This window comes from Trachymyrmex cornetzi, unplaced genomic scaffold (assembly GCF_001594075.2).
Source record: "Trachymyrmex cornetzi isolate Tcor2-1 unplaced genomic scaffold, Tcor1.1 scaffold280, whole genome shotgun sequence".
Lineage (NCBI taxonomy): Eukaryota > Metazoa > Arthropoda > Insecta > Hymenoptera > Formicidae > Trachymyrmex > Trachymyrmex cornetzi.
This window is the reverse complement of record NW_017297483.1, coordinates 121,158-130,957: the sequence shown is the minus strand read 5'-3', so window position 1 is coordinate 130,957 and position 9,800 is coordinate 121,158. Positions and strand designations below refer to the sequence as shown.

General features: G+C 33.2%; 1 protein-coding gene across 2 annotated transcripts; it reads left to right on the top strand.

Moving 5' to 3' along the window:
- The first annotated feature begins 2,529 nt into the window (after window positions 1–2,529).
- LOC108762207 (solute carrier family 25 member 44) lies at window positions 2,530–7,268 on the top strand. 2 transcript variants are annotated; one of them, XM_018509110.1, is made up of 5 exons: window positions 2,530–2,759; window positions 3,944–4,247; window positions 6,033–6,340; window positions 6,423–6,609; window positions 6,748–7,268. In XM_018509110.1, exons 2-5 carry the CDS (start codon window positions 4,073–4,075, stop codon window positions 7,065–7,067), a joined length of 990 nt encoding a protein of 329 aa, XP_018364612.1. In that variant the 5' UTR covers window positions 2,530–2,759; window positions 3,944–4,072; the 3' UTR covers window positions 7,068–7,268. The 2 variants fall into 2 exon arrangements, with proteins under 2 accessions (XP_018364612.1, XP_018364614.1); XM_018509112.1 differs by lacking the exon at window positions 2,530–2,759 and adding an exon at window positions 3,005–3,060.
- Window positions 7,269–9,800: the final 2,532 nt, after the last annotated feature.

The window sequence follows — 9,800 nt, the reverse complement described above, 5'->3', positions numbered from 1 at the left end:
ACTTCAAGCTTTCACGTCAGATCGTAAAAGTGTTTGCAAATTTTTTTGGGCACGTAACAAGTCCTCAAAGTGAGAAAAAAATTTTTTATTTTTTTTTCAGCTCGTAGTTTTTTATATGTAAAAATTACCAAATTCACATATACTCAAAAAATATAGCAACCTTTTAAAGTAGAAGTTTAAACATTAAAAACTTTTTTTAATTTAAATTTCGTTCAATTTTAACGAAAATATTGTATTTACAATTTTCAGCTAACAAAACCAAACGAACTTATTTGCGAACCCAATATCATCTACATATTTAAGTTATCAACTTATTTATCTCTTCGCGCACAACAAGATTATCAATCAAATATTAAATTCATCTGATTTTCTGAGATGCTAATCCTTAAATTTAAAAATATCAATTTTATCAATTAATAAATCAATTAATAAAAATTGTGATAAATTAATTGCGTATATTATTTACGAGACTTTTATAGATTAATACAAAGCAATCAAATATTACAAATTCACTGACTTTTTCGAAATGTTAATTTTCACATAATAAATCTTTTTTATCAATTAATAAATCTAATTTATCAATTAATATATAATAAACACGTTAAGTACATGTTATTAATAAGAATTCAATATGAATCAATCAAACGTTACAAATTTATTTGACTTTTCGAGAAGATATTAATTCTTAAATAAAAATTTATTATTTCTTTATAAATTACATAAACACGATAAAAAACATAAACACGTCAATTTATATATTATTAACAAGATTCTTATAAATCTAATACAAATCAATCAAATATTACAAATTTACTAGATTTCCTACGAGATACTAATCATTAATTTAAAAAAACTTTTTTGTTTTCAATTAACAAAGATCACAAAATCTTTAGAAATTCAATTCTATCTTTCAAATAACAAATAAATTTTCAGTTACTTACTAAGCCCGCCAATTCTGTCGTCGCGGCAGGCACCTCCTGATCGGCAAGATTCATCATAACTTCGCAATTCGTTGTTTCGTCTTCCGATCAATCGTTATCGAGTCGAAAATTCCTCACTATAGACAAACAGGATCACCAATTCGAAATTGCAAAAAAAACGCGCAATCGAATTTGCGCGACGCGAGTTCAATCGTCGCCCGGTGTTACAACGCGAAGATCGAAGATAGCACTGAATTGGGTGATTTGATCTCGGCGCGAACAGAGGGGTGAGCCACCCTCGCGGCCGGGGGTTGTCTCCGAGCTCCGGTGTACGCCCCCGATGTGACGTAGAACTCAGTCCTGCGCGTATTTCGCCTCCTTGCCGACCACTACCTAACCGGGCGCTGGGCGGAGCCTGAAACTCATTGGCGACATACCAGCTTGATGATCAACGAAGGGATGATGCTACAAACCTCCACGCGAGAGAGGACCACGGGCTCTCTCAGCTCGAGCTTCGAACAAATTCGATTCGATCGCCATCGAGATATTCGCGCGCGCGAATAGAGATACGTTTTTAATATAACTTCAAATCAGCCTAGGCCAACGTGAGCGTTCAAGCAACTCGGATGGAATAAGCTAGCTGCTTAATGCTCATACAGCACGGACTGCTAAGAATGCCCTAAATACATCCTGAAGACGTCTCTATATCCTATGAATATATTCGAGAGACATCCTCAGAACGTTCGCAGGATGTCTCTCGAATAAAGTACTGCATGGGTGATAAAAAACGTTAACTTTCTTTCTAAATTGTATACATTACGATTTAAAAAAATCTTTGAGGATTTAAAGCGATTCTTAGCAAAAATTATTGAACCTGTGTCACGATAGATTTTGTGCCAACTAATTAACCCATATAACACAGATTGTTCCAGCAATATTGCAGCAATATTGGAATATTTCAGCAATATTGCAATGTTTCTGCAAGCTTCTTGTGCTGTATGGAAAAAATGTGTACGTGTGTAATTATAATATATAAAAATAACTTTTTTTGTTTCATTTTAATTCATTCGATAAGTTGCAAAACTGTAACTAAAAGCAAGATATATAAACAATATAATATTTATTCATCGATGTATTTCTAAGATGACAAAATTTGAGTTTATCTCAATTAAATAAATATAATTTCAAAATTAAATAGAAAATCAAATTAAATAAAAATTAAACTATTCCATTCAGTATAGAAACTTGCAGTAACATTGCTGCAATATTTGCAATGTTACTACAATATTTCTGGAATGATCTGTGCTGTGTGAAACTTTTTTATCATATTACTATTAAATTTTTTACTCAAAGGGGACTATTAGTTTTATTATTGTTCGCAGAGAAGTTATTGTTGCCTCGAGATTTCGTTGAGGAAAAAAATGTTTTCATGTTCGTCGTGTAATGAATTAGTAATTAAGATGTTTATTGATGATAATAGGTGCTACCGCTTTGTACATCTATAGATAAGTAACATCACGTAACATCCAGGATTTTCGTTGAGATGTCACTACCAAGAAGAAATACAGAAGAGTACCGAGCGCGTGCGCAACAAAACAACCTTGCCGAGTGGATGGACCGTCATTTTTCATAGATTTGCTAACTCGAATAATTTCGTAGTCGCGAAATATTGTGAATGAAAATGAATTTGCTTTAAGGAATACACTAAACGCGTGCGTAATAAAACAACTGACTATGTCGATTATTTTGTAAACATCTAAATTTTCCTCTCGACAGTACAGAGGCAAACATTGAGAAGACTTTGGAGTAAATTATCTTCGGGTAACACATTACATCATTGTAAGTAACGATTTTTGCGAATGACTTACACTTTCCTGTGTAATTGCTTTATCAATAATAATGTTAATACTTTTAAATTATGTTATAATAATATGTTAATTAAAATCGACAGTAATAACTAATTTACTTATCTCTAATTGTTCCAATTTGTTAGACATGAACATTTTTACATCCACCGCTATTGACAAGAATTCAAAAAGATTGCTTAACAAATTTCTCATAACCAGCTCATAACTGTGATAGGAAAGTAATACAGATATACTCATGTTTTGGACTTTGGAGCAACGAAGAGAATTTCGGAGTAACGGATTGTTCCAGTGTTGTAAAATATTATATTTTATTCTTAATTATCATGCCTTGAATGTTGCTGAATTTCTTCTACTGTTAATCTCATTGTTTTACGGCACAATTCATTAAATTCAATTAAATTCCTTGCAAAAATTGTCATTTTCATTGTCGAATTGATCGACTCCGAAATGATGCTTTTGATATTTCGCAATTATAATGACATAGCACAACCCGTTGAAGACGTATTTCGAAATAATGGCAGAAATCTTTCATCTACAGCGTTAAAATTCATTTATGCAGTATACATATATTATACAAATTATGTGAATACATGACTCAAGAAGTCTTTTGAAGTTAACCTAACCTCAAAGACACTCTAACAAGTCAAAACTTTCTGATTTTTTCTGATATTTCATAGGCTTTTTTACTGTGTACTCGACTGCATAAGAACTTTATTCTTCTCACTTTCGTCAAATTTCAAACATATACCTATTTAATTTTAGGTTCTTTATTGATGAACTTTTTGAACTGATGCATATAATAGTGCAGTAAGTTGAAGTGAAATGAAACAAATGTAAGTTTCACTTTAATTTATTGTATCGTGTGCATCAATTCAAAGAGTTCTAAAAAAAACAGGCCTTTTAGTGCAAGAAATGTACACTAGTTCAACTACAAAAAACAGGAGAGAATATGGAGGAAAATATAATGAAAATGCATGAGAATGATAAATACAATAATAATAATTTTAAAAAACAATACAATTATTCTCTCTCATATTTTGACATGTTTTGACAGCGAAACATCACTCCAAAAATAGAATGTCTGGTCACATTAATTATACTCTCAATTCTGACTTTGCCCAAATTATTAGTAATTACAAATTTGTGAACTTACAGGATTTTGGACGTTAATGCTCATAACACACCGATGAGATATGCGGCATCAAGTTAGGCCAAATCTTCGGCGAGTCTCTCTGTTTGATCCATCTATCGCTACGAGCTACAATATTTGTCCATATTCGAGAGATGTCTGCAGTAGAGGCAACACCGTTCATCCGCACTATCGAGTGGGACATGATGGACAAGACGAAATTCTTCCCGCTCAGCATGCTGTCCTCGTTCTCGGTCAGGTGTTGCTTGTATCCCCTGACAGTGATCAAGACTCGCCTCCAAGTGCAAAGACAAAATCACATGTACAATGGTAACACACAAATTAAATAATAATAAATTAAACTAGATTATAATAATAATAAGACTCAATAAATTAAAAAAAAAGAAAGAGAAAGAGCTACGAGTCTAAGAATAATCGTTAAAAATTAAAAATTGAAAACGTTAATAAATAAACTTGTCATTTAGTTAAAATATATAAAACTTTAATTTGCCGGCAATAAACAACAAAACGAAAACAAACGTTTCGATCCTTATTGGATCATTATCAATGTTAAAATAACAGTGAAATTATTACAAATAGAACATATATAAAAATTCAAATTCGCTCTCAATCGCAGTATTAAAATTATCAATAATCTCGCTCAGTATGCAGTAATCACAGTATTAATGTTATCAAATAATCTCGCTCAGCATGTAGTAATTGTAATAAGAATGATGTTATCGGAAATAATATATTCCTCTAATTATGTATATAGAGTATAGACAATGTAATTGTTTCTGTTAAAAAGTACAAATATAATGCAAAATTGTAATATAAATAAGCAATCAGTAATAGCAATCAAAATACAAACTAAGAAACAAAGAATAGAAATAAAAAAGTAATATATAATAAAAAATATACAATAAAAACCATTAATAAGAATTGAAGTTGTATAATACGATGTATAAACATAAAATATATATATATTTAATTTAGTAGCAGCTAAATTGATAGAAAATAAATACCTTATGGATGTGTGTCATCATTCTTATTACAATTATGTCGAGCGAGATTTGATAACTTTAATACTGCAATTATTGCATACTGAACGAGATTATTGATAATTTTAATACTGCGATTGAAAGCGAATTTTAATTTTTATGTATGTTCTATTTGTAATAATTTCACTGTTATTTTAACATTGATAATGATCCAACAAGGATCGAAACGTTTGTTTTCGTTTTGTTGTTTATTGCTAGTAAATTAAAGTTTCATGTATTTTAATAAATGGCACGTTTATTTATTAACGTTTACAATTTTTAATGATTATTCTTAGGCTCGTAGCCCTTTCTCTTTCTGTTTTTTTTTTTAAATTAAACTAGACTGAAATGTGAATAATACAAATATTATAAGTAACCCAATAAAAACATCATCTAACATCACATAACATCAATATTATGATTTCACCGAGGGGGTAACCACTTAATGTAATCGTGAGATAGAATCCTCGAAATCATTATAAAATTTATATAAAATCTCTATGTATAATCCGATAATTACATATGCAATCACGAGAAATCATTGTATAATATTAAATAAAATCGTATATTTTACCAAATTACTTCATAGTAGTGAAAAAAATCATTTGTAATCTCAGATGAAATCATGTAATCTGTGGAACAATATTTCAGCTAGTGGTTACCCCCTCGGATTTCACACTAAGGCCCAGTTCCACAAATCACGGTTAACTCTTAACCGACATTCAACTTATTCATTGTCTCTTTCCAATTCTAGAATTAGAAAGAGATGAGAAACAAGTTGAATCTCGGTTAAAAGTTAACCGTGAGTTGTGGAACTGGGCTTTAAAAATATAAATATAATATAATATACATATTGCACATACATAATAGTTACTTGTCGAGAGTGAAATTATAACATTGATTTTATATTACTGTTAGTGGTGTTAACTGGATAAGAAACGCTTTGTACAATTGAAGCTGAAATAATAATATCTTACATTGATCGCAAATTAAGCAAATTAATTTCTATATAAATCATCTTTACAAAGTAAATAATCTTCCTTCGAATTCTCATGCAATATCTTTTATTCCGTAGGTATGATAGATGCGTATAGAAAAATTTATAAAGTGGAAGGCTTCTCAGGCCTTTATCGAGGCTTCTGGATAAGCTCCATTCAAATTGTCTCTGGTGTATTTTATGTATCAACCTATGAAGGAGTACGTCATTTGCTTGGACAAGATACACCCCTTGGACGCGTTGACTCCAAGGTGAAAGCGTTGATTGCTGGTGGTGCTGCCAGTTTAGTTGGGCAAACGATAGTCGTTCCTTTCGATGTTCTCAGTCAGCATCTAATGGTTCTCGGCATAAATAGCACCAAGCACGGCAGGGTGTACGTAGATAAAGTGAGTCAGGAAATTTCTACTAAATTTACTGCACCTTCAACAATGATTCATTTGAGATACTAACGCCGAATGTTTCTTATAGATGGGAATGAATCCCTTAGGCCTGACCCTTGAATCTGGAAAGACTCGCGCACAAATCTCCGCGGAAATAATAAAATTGATTTATCAGAGAGATGGTTATCGTGGCTTCTATCGAGGGTACATGGCATCCTTGTGTGCGTATGTACCTAACAGTGCCCTTTGGTGGGGATTGTATACGGTTTATCAAGGTAATTGTACTTTGTACTTCGTAACAGGGTTGACACAATTTTTTGAATAAAGTCCATGATTTTTCTGATCATCATCAATCTTGCTTCGTAGTCATTAAATAAAAAAAGAGTAATGTTTTTGTATCTCCTTTTTGGTAGATGAGCTTATAAAGCTACTTCCGAATTGGTTCTCGCACTTGTGTATACAGGCGATTGCGGGCACATTGGGTGGTTTTACGACCACGATCATTACGAATCCCTTGGACATTGTGAGAGCGAGATTGCAAGTGCAACGATTAGACAGTATGCTCAGTGCGTTTAGGATATTGTGGATCGAGGAAGGACTGCATATGTTTAGTAAAGGACTCTCTGCGAGACTCGTCCAATCTGCCTGCTTTAGTTTTTCGATAATTCTAGGTTACGAAACTATCAAGAGAGTGAGCATAACCGAAGAGTACAAGAGTTATGTTCGATGGTGAACTTCACAGGTACTACTACAATTAATTTTACGCGAACAGAGTCGTGCATGGGTTTCATCCGTGATTTTTTCGCCTGCAACGCGCCTTTTAATGTGTATCACTTTTCAAGGAAAAGACCGTCATAATTTAATCGATACATCATTGATAATGAAGAAATATTTCTATAGCTTCTTCTAAAAAAGCTAAATTAATTTTCTTCTAGAAGTGCTATTAAGTTATATTAGATTTAACAGTGTGATTGAAGCTATCTTTCGTTACACGAACAAAAAAAGAATAATATAATTGCATCATCCGTCATCAGCTATTTTGCATAACTTTTCGTAAATCATGCATCACAATTTGATATGTCACGTAATCATGTAGACAAAAGACTTTGCATACACTCAAAAGAAAAGACGTAGTAGTGGTAACTTAAAGGTGACAAATATACAAGTTTTATATGTAGAATTAATATTACGCGAGAAGCTGAATAAATTATTTTATAGTTTCGCAATTTAAAAATATATATTTATTCGAGGCGCTGAGTGACTCGATCCTCGGACCATGCAGCAATCGTACATTTCACAATAGTCTTTAAGCTTTCTAACTTATCACACAGATGGAGCAATAAGCTCCTTTTTAAGTGAATTTTTTGCGCGTGTGAGGCGCGAATGGGATCGAACCCGGATCCATGGATCCATAATTAAGGTTATTGTGAAATGTACGAAGAGCTTAAAGGATTTTGAGTTCACAAGATGTGTCTGAGATGTCCTAGAGTATCTATACTCCTGTAGAATGTGTGTAATGCACCGTCTACAATATGCGAAGTAAGCTTGGTAGTAAGAGTAAGAAATTGACCAATCACAGTCGAATGTGAGAAGAATAATTGACTGTGACTGGTCAATTTCTTACTCTTACTTCTTATAATACACTCAGTGTATTGTAGACGATGCATTAGACGTAAAAAAAGAATGATTGAGGCCCGATTGCACCAACGTTACTTTCCTTTATGAAAAAATACACCGAACTAGGCATTAGCGGTCCGAAATAACATTCAAATTAAATGTTAATCCTCAAGATGGAGGTTTATTTGGAAGTTAACATTCAATTTAAGTATCATTTCGGACCGCTAACGCCTAGTTCAGTGTATTTTTTCGTAAGGGAATTGACTTTGAGCAAGACTTAAAAATCTTTCTTTCTTTTTTTAAAGCCGATAGAAAGGGAGACAGAAAGGGAAAGAGTTTTAAATCACTTAAAATTAAAGTAACATTGATGCAATCAGGTCTAAGATTCAAATAGGAAATTATAGATGGGCTGAATAGACTAGTTCCTAAGGACCATAACTTTCTCAATTAAAAATAAAATATTCATTCATATATACATTTATTGTATATATCAAATTTGTATAGTGTTGCCGCCTTTATAGTTTCCACTATGATTTTCTCTATGTACATAACTACTATGTATACTTTGGTGTACATAAAACGATAGTTCCGAATGACGGTAACTAGGCAAGTATTTGTAAATGTAATAAGCGCATTTTATACGCTAGCATCACGTGTCAGATGGAGTACAAACTTCGTAACATGTGTTAGATATGTTACTGTGATACAAATATGTCCTATACATACTTTAAAGACAGCCTGTATCTTAGACGCGCGTCCGTTTATAATATTACGATATAAGGTCTGTTTTCTGTGGCTGAACTAGTGTACACTTTTGGAACTTAAAGTGAGATAGATATATATTATGTTTGATATTTGGCCAAAGCGAGAAAGAGAGTTCTAGTGTAGTCTAGTACAGAAATAAAAAAAAAACAGACCTACAGATGATCCTAGTCAAATATAGGCATGCAAATGTGTCTACATATATCGGCCGTCTTGAAAATACGGATAGAACGTAATACCTGAATCAAGCGGATTATACAGGTTCACTAAAATATCAATACTGCAAAGATATAAAAAATATGATTGTTTAATATTTCCACTTATATATTGTGTATATGTATATATAGCAAAATTGAAAATTCCCGAGAACTCCATGAGAATATTAATAAATTTTATTGACTATATTAAATCTTGCGTGATGACTGCGTGTTTCCTCTCTCCCTGTCTTAAGATAGTATCCGCTTATATCTCTAAGTATTACCTGCACATAGACAGCTTCGATTATTACCTATGGAAGACTGGAACTCCTCGTTCCTCGGTGCGACATGAGCGCAATGCAAGCAAATTAGCGTATCGCTTCGAAATTAATCCGCCTGACATGCAAATCGGGAAGGGATCAAGATTGAGCGAGCATACAGAGTAGACAAAGGCCGGCGGCGCGTTCGAGTTACTACGTGAACGGATGCATCGATTGGTATGCATCGCGGAGTAGATCGATCTGACGTCTCTTCGATGACTAGGCGCCAGATCGACGCTGGTGATTTTCTATGTTGGCGTCGTTGGTGTGCTCTCACACTTAGGGATACATGAATTATTCCAGAGACGAGGTAACGCCCGTCGGCGATCAATCGAATCCAAGCGAAACGGCCTTCGTTCGCCAGCTATGCAGGCGATGCGAAACTTATAATTGCATAATTGCGCGGTGTTACATACAAGTCGAGCTTTCACGTGACCGTCAAATGTCAATATCGTCAAAATCGATCTCGCGATTCTGCTTATACCCATTCAATTGCTATACATATATTAATCGTCATATATACAGGGTGGGGAAAAAGTATGGAAGCAAACAATTATTTCCGAAACTATT

Coding starts and splice junctions, on each gene's coding strand:
- LOC108762207 (XM_018509110.1), top strand. CDS start 4,073: ATGTCTGCAGTAGAGGCAACACCGTTCATCCGCACTATCGAGTGGGAC. Junction 4,248..6,032: donor ACAAAATCACATGTACAATG/GTAACACACAAA, acceptor TTTATTCCGTAG/GTATGATAGATGCGTATAGA. Junction 6,341..6,422: donor GCAGGGTGTACGTAGATAAA/GTGAGTCAGGAA, acceptor TGTTTCTTATAG/ATGGGAATGAATCCCTTAGG.